The sequence below is a fragment of the Necator americanus genome, chromosome V (genome assembly GCF_031761385.1).
Source record: "Necator americanus strain Aroian chromosome V, whole genome shotgun sequence".
Taxonomy (NCBI): domain Eukaryota; kingdom Metazoa; phylum Nematoda; class Chromadorea; order Rhabditida; family Ancylostomatidae; genus Necator; species Necator americanus.
Window position 1 is genome coordinate 9,169,258 of NC_087375.1, and position 15,722 is coordinate 9,184,979.

General features: G+C 40.6%; 5 protein-coding genes across 5 annotated transcripts; 1 reads left to right on the plus strand and 4 right to left on the minus strand.

Moving 5' to 3' along the window:
- Positions 1-722: 722 nt before the first annotated feature.
- Positions 723-1,106, minus strand: RB195_013355 (uncharacterized protein; the record flags this gene model as incomplete). The annotated part of the gene is made up of 1 exon (XM_064203129.1): positions 723-1,106. One exon carries the CDS (start codon positions 1,104-1,106, stop codon positions 723-725), a length of 384 nt encoding a protein of 127 aa, XP_064059010.1.
- A 1,315-nt stretch (positions 1,107-2,421) lies between these two features.
- Positions 2,422-4,481, plus strand: RB195_013356 (uncharacterized protein; the record flags this gene model as incomplete). The annotated part of the gene is made up of 7 exons (XM_013449687.2): positions 2,422-2,439; positions 2,499-2,544; positions 3,006-3,148; positions 3,787-3,878; positions 3,952-4,084; positions 4,148-4,233; positions 4,370-4,481. The coding sequence occupies 7 exons, from the start codon at positions 2,422-2,424 to the stop codon at positions 4,479-4,481; spliced, it is 630 nt and encodes a 209-aa protein (XP_013305141.2).
- A 1,176-nt stretch (positions 4,482-5,657) lies between these two features.
- Positions 5,658-9,906, minus strand: RB195_013357 (uncharacterized protein; the record flags this gene model as incomplete). Its single annotated transcript, XM_064203130.1, has 6 exons — positions 5,658-5,812; positions 5,871-5,969; positions 6,072-6,147; positions 6,956-7,073; positions 7,417-7,570; positions 9,729-9,906. The coding sequence occupies 6 exons, from the start codon at positions 9,904-9,906 to the stop codon at positions 5,658-5,660; spliced, it is 780 nt and encodes a 259-aa protein (XP_064059011.1).
- Positions 9,907-11,369: 1,463 nt separating this feature from the next.
- On the minus strand, positions 11,370-12,809 carry RB195_013358 (uncharacterized protein; the record flags this gene model as incomplete). Its single annotated transcript, XM_064203131.1, has 4 exons — positions 11,370-11,630; positions 11,782-11,908; positions 12,099-12,207; positions 12,710-12,809. 4 exons carry the CDS (start codon positions 12,807-12,809, stop codon positions 11,370-11,372), a joined length of 597 nt encoding a protein of 198 aa, XP_064059012.1.
- On the minus strand, positions 11,501-11,866 carry RB195_013359 (uncharacterized protein; the record flags this gene model as incomplete). Its single annotated transcript, XM_064203132.1, has 1 exon — positions 11,501-11,866. The coding sequence occupies one exon, from the start codon at positions 11,864-11,866 to the stop codon at positions 11,501-11,503; it is 366 nt and encodes a 121-aa protein (XP_064059013.1).
- Positions 12,810-15,722: the final 2,913 nt, after the last annotated feature.

Here is a 15,722-nt window from a genome sequence, read left to right on the forward strand (position 1 = left end):
GACTCTTGAGTGTAATTAATGGATAAATCTTTTTACTTTTAAATCCTGAATTAGATATTCATAACGTCTACGTTCATGTGCGCACCTTTCAGGTGTGCATTCACCTGTATCACCTGTGCTCCCGTTGTTCATCAATTTGCTCGAGCGGGCACCAGTAATACTTCCATTTGTACCGACGGCTGTTGCCCAGCGGCACCCCTTCTCGCAAGGAACTCAAAGAGCGTCTTACCTTTTTTGAAGGACTTCGTGAAGAGGTCTGACCATCTGTCGGCGGTCTTCCTGCGGTGCGTTTGACGTCGCGTGGTAATCGAGTCGCTTACGTCTCTGGTCCAACGATCACTTGCGTAAAGCGGGTTCTACTTCTTCTACTTCTATCATCACCCTTTCATTTCCGCGTTCTATGACGCTGATCGCATTTTCCTCCTGCTTGCGAAACGCTCACGTTTCTGAAGCGTAGGTCAAAGCAGGAAGAACAGTGGTGTTGAATAGGTGAGCACGGAGCCGGATGTTCTTGGTTCTCTTCATTACATCCTCGATGCTCTTGAATGCTCCCCATGCCGCTCGTTTCCTTTTGTCCGGTCGGAGGTGAGGTCGTTCATCATGTTGATTTCCCGAGCTAGATACACATAGCTGGAGAATTCGGATATGTTCGTTCCGTTGAGCGTGAATGGGGCATTAGAAACCCTTCCGTCCCTCATAAATTCCGTCTTGTCTAGGTTCAGCTAAAGACCGAGCTTTTTACACGTTTCATCATATTCGGCCAGCATCAGTTCTGCCTGATTGATGCTTGGTGTCATAAGAACGATGTAATCAGCGAAACGAAGATGGTGCAAATGCCGGCCGTAAACTTCCACTCCCATGTCATCCCATTCCAATCTTCGCTTCGCGTTCTCAAGAGTGGTACTGAATATTGTGTCACCCTGCCGTACCTCTGTCTTCACGTCGATCATGACATCATTGTAGAATGGGGAAATTTTGTTCGTGAAATTGCTGTACAACTCACCAAGTATCTCTATGTACGGAGTAAGGACGCTTTGGTTTTGGTTGTCCGAGGCCTCCATGACCGGTTCGGTCTCAACTGTATCAAAAACTTTCTTTAAAGGCATCACCCCACGAATCTGAGGTAGTGCAAATTTCAGGTGGAGTATTCGTATACGGGATGGGAGGCTACGGAGAGGAGGGTGATTACGTCCATTTCTTCCTAATTGCCGTAAAAAACGGCCCGGAAAATACGGCTTCATTCGTTTTGGCGCACCATTTTGTACAAGAGGTTCGATCGGAGCGCGCCAGTCTTGTGCGGCGCCGCATCTTCCGGGCCGTTTTTTTACGGCAATTAGCAAGAAATGGACGGAATCACCTCCCTCTCCGTAGTCTCCCATCCCGTATACGAATACTCCACCTGAAATCTGCACCACCTCAGATTCGTGGGGTGATGCCTTCAAATCGATGAAAGTGAGACACATCGGCTTGTACTCCCGCGATACTTTTGTGAGTTTTGGAAAAAAAACGGTCCTGTGCGTTACTCTTCCACAAATAAGTTAGAGTTTTGTGGATTGCTCAACCATTTGCTGTGCCAGCGAACACATGTTTCCACCACAACTCAGAGACGATTTCTGTGCTGTTGTAGGTCATAACTCATCGATTATTTTGAAAAGCAAACTCTTCTTGTAGAAGCGACGTACAACTTGCAAAAAGAAGGCAAGAAAGGGAAAAAAATGAAATGAATGAAACGGATGGGTAGTAGTTGTGCTGCTGGTAACACGTTTAGTTTCGACTGCACGGTCAATTGTTCGTGATCGCCCCATGTCAACTATCATTTCATATCTCCGGCCAGAGGTACCTTACACGTGTATACCGCCTAAGTCCAAGTCTATACATAGATCAGGGACGCATCTCTAACTCTCATACGATTTTGAATTGAATCTCGACAGCGTTGAGCTATCTCAAGTGGAGTGACCAACAGCAGAGACATTTTTCGAAATGAAACAGAATTCCTTTCAGACAGGCTAGCGGTAGCACTATGCGTCTTCAAATTTCAATTTCTCGGATTCTCGCAATGATACCCTTTCCTTTCCACTATTCACACATTATTCACACATATTTCATTCTGTGTTGAATTATTTCCGTGAATTTTTATTCTAATTTGCTTCCTTGACAATCGATTCGAATCGAAAATGAAATGAAATGAGAAGTGAAAAACCAATTTAAACGAAACAGCCTAACTTTATGTCGCTCTGGTTTGAATGAATGGATTGCGGCATTAACATTTTTCTAAATGTCACGTAATTTATGCCTCTAACAATGCGATGGGTATGAAATTAATATCAAAAATGACACATCCATTGGACCACAGTATCACTTCCCTGGGCTAATTCATATAAAATCACCACCAATGGCAGTTATGTGTTACAAATAGCGACAATGCGTCCCAACCTAGCGGTGAGTATCTTCCTCTTGTAATTTATCGACGACTATGAAATAACACAAGATCGGTTTAGGTACTCGTCGTTCTCTTCATAAGTTCCGCCTATGCTCTTGAATCACGTAGGTATTTTTGTTTCAGAAAGTACTGAATACTGTAGAGAGATATGATCAGAAGCTTGTCCAAAAGACAATAAAGAGTAAAGTGGATGAGGTGTACGGGGTTCTTCAATCTCTATGAAGATCTCCCTGCGCGTTCAACTTCATTTCGGAATCATTTGTGAAGTTGGAACGCGCGTTGGCCTGTGCAATCACTTGCTCGGGCAAACCGATATATCAATCCAGTGTTGTTGTCCTCCTGGACAAGTCTGGCACTAATTTACCGACTCCGAAGGGATGAAAGGATTAGTGGAAGTAGGGCAGCTTGAACCCTCAATTGTGCGTACAGCCATATTTAAATTCCAACTATAAAATCGCTTGACTTGTTTTTACAGCACTGGATAAAACTAACAGAAAACAGTTTCTTTTTTTTTGCTAAATGTGCAAATGTTTATTGTCTGTTGCATACACGGCTCGCATTTTAGAATTCGGCTGTAGTGGAGAAATGGGTGATGACAAAAGAGCAATCTTTCTTGAGGCTCACAATGAACTTCGCAGGAGAGTAGCACTAGGTAAAGAGGAAAACAAATTTGGATATCTAGGACCAGCACGGAATATGTACCAGCTTGTGAGTGACTTCTTTTTCTTTTAACTTGAATTCACACTTGGAAGACTTGCGAGTAAGTGAGGTTACAAGGTTCTAGAACTAAATTGTGAATGAGCAGTCTGGAAGAAGAAAAACAAACAAACGAGAATAAACAGTAAAATGACCACATTTCGACGAGACCCGTCCTACTGTACCAGAAAAACAGCAATCACCTTATTCTGGGACAAGAAGCTTGAAGTATGATTTCTTTAGTGTGACAATATTAGCATTAATTCGCCTTTAAGGTGTGGAAAACGGACGAGAAAATTTGAACAAGAGAAAATTTTTCAAAAAAGTGCACGAAAATCAGAAATGATATGCAGGAATTGTTTATTAGAGATCGTTTTGTTTCTTTTGGATAGCTGTTTGGAGCAACCAAAATAAACACAAGTATATATAGCAAAAAAAGTAGCAAATAGCCGAAAAAGACCGAAAGGTTTGAAGAAGGAGAAAAGGAAAATAGACTTAAGCACAACCCCGAGATCATAAAATCATCCGCTTTGGTGTAGTCTTCTGTGAAATTACAACAAGCTTTCGGATAGGAATTTGCTGATGATTCGATGCGGCGTCATCCTAAAACCATGTCTTTGCACAATTATTCGAAAGTATTTTTTTTACAGAATTGGGACTGTACATTGGAAGACGATGCAGCGAATTCTATTGCTGACTGTAGGCTTGATTCAACGGTCGATTCTGCTCGAAACAACATCGCGTAAGAAAATTTTCAAATTGCAAACCACTATGGACGAAGTTACACGTTTTGAAAAGTTTTTTATTGTTCCCAGGCTTTCCGGTGGCTATCTTCCTGATGAAGTTCTCATTACGCTTGGAATGTACCAATGGGAAAACGCGGTGAAATTCTTCGGTAAAAGTGAGCCAACCAACGTGAACGATGGAACTCTCTGCACATTTGCCAACGTGAGGATTTTCAATAATTCTTGTTGAGAAGAGTGAATAAATTAAGGAAAATGTGATTTTTAGATGGTACATGCAAACACCACGTCGCTAGGATGTGCTTACAAATCTTGTAATTCGAATTTCCTTATTACATGTCTCTACGACAAATGGTGAGTTCAAATAATTCTTTACTGCTTCACTTCGACGCTTCTGTTATAATGTTCGGCTCCTTTTTTTCGCGCTATCCACTACTATTTTATTTGTCATCATTTATTTGTGCTATGTTGTTATTTTGCTCTATTTCAGTGGCACCAAGGAACCTCTATTGTGGGAGATAGGTACTGCTTGTAAGGAAGATAAAGACTGCACCACTTACGAAGATTCGAAGTGTGTTGATAGTCTTTGTGTGGTCGACTAAAATTGCTAAGAGCAATAAATTTTCGCAAATATGTATGAGTTACATGGTGTAGGACGAGGAGAGAGTAGCGGTGAGGTCAGAGGTCATCACTGTGTCTGAACAGTCGACGGTTCGAAACCGTTCTCGGATAACCTTCGTTTTTTATCCTGTCGGAGTCGATTCGATTGGTGTCAGAATTGTGTAAGCGGACAATGACATTTGCTTCATTCATCGACTGACATCTGAAACCTATTATAGGACGCATACGTTTTTATAAATTTCAAACGATACTGAATTGAAGTTGAAGTGGTTGGCTCACCCCAAAGTGATTGGTCGGGGATCATTGATTTATTCCATAAATTGGCGTTCTTTTCAAATTTTAATTCTTTTTCTTTTTAATGTGACGCAGAAGCGGAAGCGGTAAGAAATGACAGTATTTTTTCAACTACTCTTCCTAGTTTACTGCGACACCGGTGCTGGAATTCATAAACGTAATGAATGAGGCTACAGTAGTAACTGATAAACTGTACCATCCATGGTCGTGAAATAAACTCGTGACAAAACCTCAGAATCCGTTCGTTTCGCAAAACATATATGTTTCAAACAAGAGATTACATGCGTTTATTCCACCTTGGGGACAACCTAAGGACCGCGAGCTTCGCTTCATCAGCTGTCGTGCTGGTGGTTTACGGGAATAACACATCGATAACAATCTTTCTCTACAACTCTAATGAATTGTGCTTTGAACTAAGAAACTATACATTTGAACAAACTAAACGTACTTTCGTTGAAGCAGTTACACCGCCATAGGATCAATACACTGAATTATGGTGCCTATGGCAGAAAATGAACAGAAATTATTAGGTGGGCGGGACGGCTTGGCTCGGGATAGTACCTTCGTTAATCAGTTTCGGGAACTCTGCACGTTTGTCAAAATTGTTGCTCGGTCTCCAAAACAATTCAAATGCTAGAATATTTATTTATTGATTACTCAACAATAGAAAGCACATTTGGTGTTTAAGGCTTAGTTCCTATTGAGATTTGATTAGAAATCAATTCAATCCTAACCAGAGGTTATATGAACGTGAAGCATTTCATGCGAAATAACAAAAGAAAAAAGAGCATATGGAGATCTTAGAAGATCAAAGAATCGATTGATCATCACCGAGAAATGTAAGGCACACATTTTTTTAAAAACTACATCCGAGTACCCATCGTATATTCAGCTCGTCGATTTCCTCTACAGTATATTATGCAGCGGTAGATCACGAAAGCGCAAACAGCTATCGTCATCAGAAGCAGTATCGCACTGATAACGATCACTGCCCAAAGAGGAATAGGGAAGTTCCAGCCTGGAAAAATTCACCACAATTCAATCAAATCAAAACATAAGTAAGCCAGGGAACTTACCACTGCTTAGATCAAGTGGTTCGCCTTTCAATAACGTTGTGTAGGAATCAATCATATAACGTAAACCATTTGTATAATCATCTTTTTTGAAGTAGGACTCTGAATATTTGAACATAATTTACTATGAAAAGATGAATTGAGGTTTTTAAACTGCTAACATAAAAGTGAGAAAGAAATATTCGCCAACAGAGATCAACTTACCAGCTTTTGAGGCAATTGCAGTGACCACATCTTCCGTAACATATCGCCGTGTTACAACACCCAATGAGGTCGAGGTCTAAAAATCAGCGGCGTTAGTGTCTGTGGAATAATCGTTTTTTCTTACAACACATTTTTTCAAATCAGAGAATAGAAAGGACGTTTTAAAAGCCAAACATTTGTTTCCAAAGAAGGAAATACAAAAAGTTTCTCCAGTGCCACTCAATTTTTATATTTATATATAATGAAGCCTAAACGGGGGTAGTGATGAGATCGAGAAGGAGAGAGATCAAAAGAGAAATGTTGGGGTATAAAGGAACTATAATTGCAAATTAAATTCTAAAAACCACTAGTGATTAAGAGCACATTGTTAGTGGGTGAGCAACAAAACAAAAAGAAGAGAGAAAAAAGAAGCAACACAGTTGAACATGGGCGATCCAAGGAGTTTTTTTCTAATATAGGAGTCAAGAGGAAGTTTTATAGAAATATGTTGAAGTGCTTTCAACCAAAAAATGAATTGTAATCTTCAAAAGCCGAGAACAAAATATAAAACTACAAAAAAAGGGCAAGTGGTGGTCTGATGTGTTTCCAAGTCTTGCTAATGAGGCTCTGACGAAGGCGATAACGCCGAAACGTTAGCTGTTGTTTAGTAAAGAAGATCAATACCAATCTTGGCTACAGCTCAATAAAATCAATTCAAAAAGAAAAGATTAATCTGGAGAAAATGATAAGAGGAAGACTAGTGCACGAATAATAAAACAATAGATAGTAGGGAGTTTTTTAGTCCACTCGTACTGGGTTCTGTATGTCTCGGAATCGATTTGCTTGGATGATAAAATTATGGATTTGTCAATGATTAAACCGGGAAGTTGATAGCAGCAAATTACCACATGGTCATCGGTCGATATGAAGATTAGTAGATCATCATCGCATTGACCACGACTTTGTCGCTTTTTCAATGTGTCAGCAAACATTTGAGCAGCTATCCGTACCGTGTCGCGGTTCCTGAAATAGTGATATGGTCAAGACAATAATTTTTCAAGATCAAGTCAAGATTTTATAATAGTTAAGTGTCCCTCGAATTTTTAAAATATTTGAAAAAATATTTGCCCTGCCTTAAGAACGTTACCATGTTGTTCTGCTCAGATTCCAAGAATTATTATAAAATTTCCTGGAGAAAGCGTTTCGCAAAAAAAAAAAAAACCTAAGCAAATTCTTTTAGGCAGGAATTGCAAAGAGTTTCATTTTAACAAATATCATGGAGAAGTCATCATTATGTGGAGAAATCTAGAATCGTATCCCTTAATACATTTGACTTGTAATCAATAAGATGTTAAAGTAAACTTACTTCTGAACTTCGTCTAGAACTATTTTCTTCACTACAGCCACAGAAATCGTGAAACCTCGTGGACCATCATCATCGCACTGTCCAATATCCATCGGAGAACAAGTGCATTTCGTTTGTTCCCTCACCGTTAGCAGAGCATTCGAGAGTTGAAGATCTGCAAAATTTGGGACTTTCTATTTTTTTTTTGCTTTCAGACAGTTAGTGAGCTTAATTAAGTCATTGTGAGAATCTTTTTTTTTCGTCTCCACGGAGAGCTCACGCGGTTTTCTTTTGATTCATTTTTCTTGACATATTTCTCGCAAAAATTGTGATCTCCAACAGATCTAACAAGTATCAATGAATCTCCTACGCCATCAGCCAATCGACATTCTAGGTATCAAGGTCACCATATTTTTCCTTTTTTTCTACTTTCTACTACGTATTTTCTTAGATGCTTCAGTCTACGCTGTGTACATTTGCACCTACAGTATGTTCTATGTATTCTTTGTGCTGAGACAAATAACACTGATTAGACCTTGAAGCTATGTAATGAAAGGAAAATTTTGCTTCTAAATTAAAGCAGGCCCGTTATTAAAGAATCAATTCAAAACATGACTTTCAGCTCACTCTTAAGTCCGTTCCTTTAAAAAGGTCCTGATTCGAAGTGATTATGCTGCTCTTATCTGTGAGATCATTGCGAACAAATTCAATGTCGTGTACTACAATTTATCTAGATACTTCTCTCGTTTGTAACCCAAGATTGGAACAGAATTGTCTTCAAAAAATCCTAACACACTCATATATTTTTGTTTATTGGGAACACATTTAATGTCATTACGCCGAAGGTGCAGCAGAAAATGTGAATGTCGCAAAAAGTCTTTTCGTTTTTCCATTTGATTATTATTTTGTTGTATTTTATCCCAAATAGAAATTGTAAATGTGAATTTGTAAGAATTGTCAGCATACGGTAACTAATTTTATGGGGTGATAAAACATTATCCATTATATTTTACGTTTTTTTTATTCTCATTTGATTTTTTATGCTTCATATTTTATTTTGTCTTTTTAAAGATTTGAAATCATCGATTGCATGAGTGATTATCGTCAAACACTGACGCTGTATGGGTCGTAATGTTAGCTGTTCTGCAAATATAATCAAAATTCTAAAGATCATGCAACGCTTGTTGACGTTTTATGGATGAAATGTCAACAAACGGGAAACGGCCGCGTTCAGGCTGGATAAGATAGGAATTGTGCTTGTCAGCACCACAATCATGTGAGTTCTGCTGAAAATTCTAGGGATTTTACCTTTCTTAAACCCTGAAGGATGTTAGCATTAAGAGGTTAGAGTATTTCTTCGTTAATCACTCCCTTCGGGATGCCCTTATGATCGAATTCAATTCAGAATGGTAGAATTTTATAAATGCGAAGGCGGTGTATTCAATATGGCTGGTGGTGGCTAAGCGATGTATCCCAGCCTCTATCATCTGTAGTTATCCCATCCTTGTAGACAAATCTCATAGTAATTTATACATCTCAGATGTATGAAAGGTTTGGTTGGCCTTCGACGGCATCGAGCCATCGACCGCTCTGACATAATGTTGACCTTTTACCACGACACTAAACCCGTTCGATACAAGTACGTGTGGCGAGAAACAAGAGAACTCCACGAATGGTGATTTAGTACGTGTGTACAGTTGGCTGAACATTGTACTGGCCACAGGGGACAGTTACTGTCTCAGAAACCTGACTGGTACCTCATTCTCATCTTCCAAAGTAATTGCGCTTCTCGTAATTTCAACAATGCTAAATATATGTGTAGGTTTTTATTTGCACTTGTACCGATTACTACCGGTACTGTTGATTCCTGAGTAAGCTGCGGAAAAGTGCATTTTATTCAGCATCACGGTTCTACGAGGGTTTTCACCTCTAGCACCTAGCACATGCATTTACGCCCCATTAGTCCAACATATTCGCCAAATGTGTAGACGTAATGCTGACAGTACGCTTTTCTTAAGGTCGCATGAGACTTTCTCCAAGTTATTTCAAAGGACGATGATTTCAAAAAGGTGACGAGAAATTACAATTATTTCAACTGAAACATAGTGAGCATTTTCAAGAAATTATCAAACTTTTAGCTCCTTATTAAGGTTTGAAATCTTTTGGGTCAACTTAGTTTCTGAGAAAAAAACTGCCTTTCTTAGTCAATATTTCTCTGCCTCTTTTTCATTGCTCTACTCTGGTGCTTACATCATTTAAATATTTAGGGAAAGAAATAATTGGAAGACGCAAATAATTAGATAATAATAACTGTAGGGAAAAATGAAACCCACGATTAGCAGTGATGTTCCCTTTGTTCAAGAGAAAACTCGGATCACAAAGGAAACTTGGTTCTTTCATGCCGCATGCTATTGGCTGTTCGATAGAATCCGGAAAAGTCTCTGGCGTATAATCATAGAATGAGGCAACAAATCCAGGAAAGATTAGAGTAATAAGACCGAACGTAAGCATTTGAGTACAGTGTTTGAATGAGATGCTCCAATGAGCAAATATAAGCGTTGGTGATAAGACGCACGACGCCACAGCCTACGCAACGCATGGAAGCGTGAGTAAGACCGATTGAGTCATCAGGTTAAGGATGTTTTTTTTTTCGAAAGCGCGGTCCTAATCAGCTATGTAGTACTACTTGTAGATGTGTCCAGATGTCAGTAGGTATCTATAGAGCTAACTCTTAAACTGTTACCGTTTCTTTTCTATTGCTATGTCGTTGGAAATGAATAGTAAATAACAATTATTCGATAGCATACATATTTTCCCACACTTTTTTTTAATAATCTGCCAGCGTAACGGATCTGGATATGACGCTAATGCTAAAGTAAAAATGCTTCTGGTTCTCCCAGAAATCTGGGAAAGTGGGAGTGCTCTCAATACACATTTTCCATGGGGCTAATAGAATCTTTTAAATGTGAACGTTTTTAAGATTTGCGTAGTAGTTTCACTTTTCAAATGAATTTCAAAGTTATTCTACTTTACTACTTTGTAGAACGCTTGTTGTTAGGCTTTTGTGAATGTGACAGCTGCTGTCACATTCCGGAAAGCAAGGAAGTACGACATCGAAAAGGAAGTGCGGCATAAAAGGCCAGGGAAAGGAATCCCGTACAAGTCATACTACGACGAACCGCAGATTCCAATGGGTTGTCGCCAACTATATGAAACTGAAAGAAAATGTAACAGTCTTTTTTTTTGTTTTTGAGAGCCACAGGCGATGCACTACGAATTACATCCTCTAAACTGATGTGCCGCTCATCGTTTATTTGTTATTTGTCGATTTAACGAGGAAGAAGAATGGAAATAGTCAAGGTTCGGCTGTTTCAAATCAGTGACCCATTCCGCGTTGCTCCGACTGCTCCAAGTCGCCTGGAGGAAATCCGCTGGGACATGAACAAAGTACTGAGTACCTGCCTAACGCTTCGCTTTCAGATTAGAGCTATGTCGAGCTCTCAAGCAATAAATGTGCTGAAAAAGGAAAGCAAACGTTATGACGAATTTGAAGAGAGGGGTTTGGATTCAAAGCCTTCCCAGTTGTGGCAATGAAATAATGGCTCAGCAGTGACTACATTTGGAAGGTGACCGTCTGGCACAGGTGCATTTTTTTGCTAGATGCCCAAAAGCTGGTGCAATTCTACCAGAAGCAAAGTATCGTCACATCTGGCGACGGAGAGAGAATTCTCAAGACAGCTCCAAGCACTTGTCTAAACGAGAACACATATAAGACTATTGAGATTTGTAGATTTATGAGCGAAGAATAACGACTTTGGAGTCGTTTTGATATCGTTGAGTCAAGACTGCGTTAGATCAACTGTAATTCAACCTCCTTCTAAGAAATCATGTACGAAAAAACGAAATATTCGTTGCACTTGTTTACTCCGAATCATTTTGAAAGTTTCTGCTTGATTAAAAGCTTCTTCTTCTTCCTATACTTTATCCCGAGTTGTTGTAGGATCCGCCTTTCTGCTTCTTGTCTTCCACTTGCTTCGATCCAGCGCTTCAGCTGTACACAAACGCGCATCTATCATATCCTGCTTCGCACGGTCCAACCAGGGAATCAGCGTGGCGTCACGAGTGTAACATCGAGCTTCAGAGCGGTTTTGGCAACAGAATTTTTCTCTCGCTGCAAGACGCAACCAAACCATCCCAGTCGCGCCTCCTTCATCTTTCCATTTATCGGGACGACTCTGAAGATGGAGCGTACAGTGTCGTTGGATACTTTGTCTTTTAGTGTTACACCTATCGTCCACCTCAACATACGCATGTCCATAGCGTGCAACACTTTTTCCAAGGCGTCGACGGCCAGCAATGGCGTCCGCAAAGGACAACAGGACGCACAAACGTCTTGTGGATCTTCAACTTCAGTCGAACGTGGACTTTCTTGTCGCACAGTACGCCTGTTGCCATTTTCCATTTCGTCCATGCCGCATTAACAGGTGCTCGACCTTCTTGATCAGCCTCTCCCCTGGAAGTCACTTTGGATCCAAGGTACTTGAAACAGTTCACCGTGTTTAAAACACCACCCCTCGAAACTGAGGTGGTACGGATTTCAGGTGGAGTATTTGCATACGGGATTGTAGATTATGGAGAGGAGGAGATTCCGTCTATTTCTCTCTCTATCAGTAGAAACGGACAACCCTTTTCTTACGACGTACTCAATTGCAGCATCCACCGTTGCGTCTCCCCCGCCTGCGAATCCTAATGGGTTTTCGGCGAATCGCAGGCGGGGCGGGGTGGGGTTGGGTGGGGCGCAAACGTTCCGCACTGCAACATATGCCCTCATAAGAAACGGCATTCTGGTGTCGTCCGTTTTCCACTGATACAGAGAGCAATGGACGGAATCACCCACCTCTCCATAATCTAAGATCCCGTATACGAATACTCCACCCCAAATCCGTACCAGCTCAGATTCGTGGGATGATGCCTTTAATTCGGTGCCATCGACACGAATTGAACCATCTTCTATCCTTGGTCCCCACTCCATGTGCTCACTTTTTGATACGTTGAGGCGCAATCCTAGTTGCTGCAGCCGATCCTTCCAAGACTGTACTTTTTTTTGAAGATCATCTCAAGACTCCAACGCGAGCATGACATCGTCGTCAAAGAGAACCTCGCCTTGGAGACTGCCTTCTTAGCCTCCCTCTTCGCCGCTAGGTAAGCACCACGATCTTCATGCTAACGTGTCCTCCACCAAAATTTATATTTGGACTTCTTTTCACAGATTGCCACCTGAACGTCTTCGTCGCCTGATTAAAAAGCTGCTCACAGATATGCCTGCCGTTGCAAGATGCTTTAGCGGTCACCGTCAGGTCGTCACCGTCAGTGAAAGCACGATAGATCGGTTGTTTGAAATCGAAGCCCTTCATCTATCAGAGATCGATAAATTGGTACCAGCCTCGTATGGGATGATAAAAACACTGACTTTGCCTATGCCCAGTATTGTTGTGTAAAAAATAACATATAAATAAATGAAATAAAATAACGGGTGATCTATCTCTAGGTTTCCGGCCCACTCGTTATCGAAAAACTGTGACTAACTAATAGGGCACACAATCGCCAGTCTGCTGTACCAGCTTATCTGACGCTGGTGAAGTAACAGGGTTAACAATGTCGCAGTCAGCAGGAGGTGGTTGGTCTCTATGCACTTTATTTGGGTATTTCTCCAGCCGTTTACAACTTGAAAATTCCTTCCACTTGACTGTGCCTTTGCATGCGATAATTTGTACTGCGGTGTTAAAACAGGGACTGAAGAGAGTAGAGTAAAGAACGCATCTGGCTTAATTCTAGAGCTAGTTTTAGTTCATATAGGGGATGCCAGCTCTAGTTCGAGACAAGTTTATTTACACAGTGAGACTGAGTAGAGGTTAACACATAATAATTGCTGTCACAAAACCGCTACTTGCTTCTCTATGAAGATCTGTTTCCGCCGGATTGATCGGATCGGAAATCATTAGTATACTTAGGTGTGGGCAAAATTGAATTCTGAGAAAACCAACAAAGGACCGGCTAATTTCAAATACGTTTCCAGAATTCAGTTTTGAAAAATCTGTGGTCTGAAAACAGGCGATGTTTCCCTAACTTTCGTTAATTACTTTCACACCTTACGCAAGCATGCCATTAGCATTCTCCGCGGATATACCTCCACGGAAGGAAAAGATGCTCATAGGATTCGCACTGATTTCTCAAAAGTGGAGAAAATGTTTAACATATATACGTAGTGAGGCGGGTGTAGTGTAGCGGTTAGAGGTTAGAAGTTCCGCTTGCACGATCGATCGGAGGTTCCGGTCCGCCCTAGTGCTCACCAAGCCTTTCATCCTTCCGAGGTCAATAAGTAGGTACCAGACTTATCTGGGAGGATAAAAACATTGACTTGACACATCGGCTAGCCCCCGCAATTCATTTTATAGGCCAGTTACACGTTCGTAAATCTCAAACGATTCTGAATTGAAGTGAACGTGATGCCGCATCCCTAGCAGATTGATTAACGCCAGAGACTTTATAATTTATCCTTTTATATTCGTAGTCGTAGAAAATTTTGGCACTCAACATCAAATGTGGTTTAAGCAAATGTAGTGGAAGTGATTCACGAGAAATAAAACTGAAGGAAATAAAAGTAGTGAAAATGTTGCAAGTTTTTCGTCATCAATAAATTCATTGGAAAATATTCTTGGTAAAAACGTCTTAATCTCATCAGATAGTAATCTTTCAAGGATAATTAGAAAAGAAAAAAAGAAGTGGGGATGAGGAGGCAAATATTTTCCATTTTAAACACTCTATTGGATTCCCCAAAATCCCCTGAAAGAATTAACCGTACTTGATAATCATGTTCCTTTCCTGCATTTTCTGAAAAAAAAATCATTGTGTTAAAAATGTTACTTTTGTCAGAGGACTGAAACAGCATGATCATTGCGCAATTCTGCCTCAGCTAGAACATTATGTGGACATGTTAAACGAAAACCGGTAACATTGCTGTTCCTTTTCTCATGCATTGTAAAAAAAAACCTATTGCCTTGTTAAAGGCAGCGTATCGGGATTTTGATGCAGGTGATTGATGGTGCGGAAACGACAGCGAAACTCTAGAGTTTTGGTTGTAGACATTCGCTCAACTCTCCCCAATTGCAATAGAGAACGGTATGGAGGAAGCCGATTCTTACTACTAACACCACCGTGAGCGGTCGGTAGCTACTGCCTTCCCTCACGTATCTTCGCATCAGTCGCCTGGACAACGAGATTTCTTTTTTTTTAATCCCCCGGATTGGTACTATCACCTCCCGCCCCCTGAGCTCCAGGACAAGAATTGCCGCGTTAAAGGCCAAATAGAGGTACCTTTCGATATAATCGGATTATCAGTACACAAAGAAGAGGATACGAAGTTTAAAATTACAGCTAAGTGGTCATATGATTTTCTTTTCGACTCAACAGGGTTTCTGGTCAATAAGAAATGGATTAATTGCTGTTTTTCACCCTCTTTGTGAAGAGTCTCATACATCGACATTCTCACAAAAACCAGCCGCTTTGTTAATTCAAGTGTACGCACCAACACTGACTATCCGACAACGAATACGCCATTTCCTAAACTGTTTCTGAAGCACTGCTATCACGCTTCAAAGTCCTCCACAAATTAGATATTCCACATACAAAGTTGTCGTTGGAGATTTCAATGCTAAAGTCGGATGTGGAGAATGGGAAGAACTTTATAGGGCCATATGGTCTAGGAACGCGCAACCGAAGAGGAAACACATTGGCTAGTTTCTGTTCGGAAAATGAGCTTTATCTGATGAATAACCGCTTCCCAAAAAGGCTTACAGAAAATGGACATGGATATCTCCTAATATGAAAACAAGAAATGCCATCGATTTTGTTTTATCAACGAACCCCTCCATTTTCCTTGACGTGGACATCATCGGTCGGTTCCACTTCGATAGTGATCATCGGCTCGTCATGGCAAAAATTCGTCTGCCGTCTCAACTCCATTACTTTCGAAATAACTCCAAGTGTAAGACAGTTTTGAATAGATCTATTTTCCGTTCTACTTTAAAGCAACTCGCAACTACCGCCGATCTAAGTAATTATGAGCAACTGAAAGCTACAATAAAAATAGCCGCTACTGTTGCTACATCCAGGACAAAAAGACCCACATTTCCGATACGACAAGAAAACTGTATGAAATTCGACATCGACTTTTACATGAACAGTCTGCTAAAAACGCTGTGGAATTTTCAATTGTCAGCAAAGCACTGCGGCTCTCTTTGAAAACAGACATCGAGCAGAAACATCTG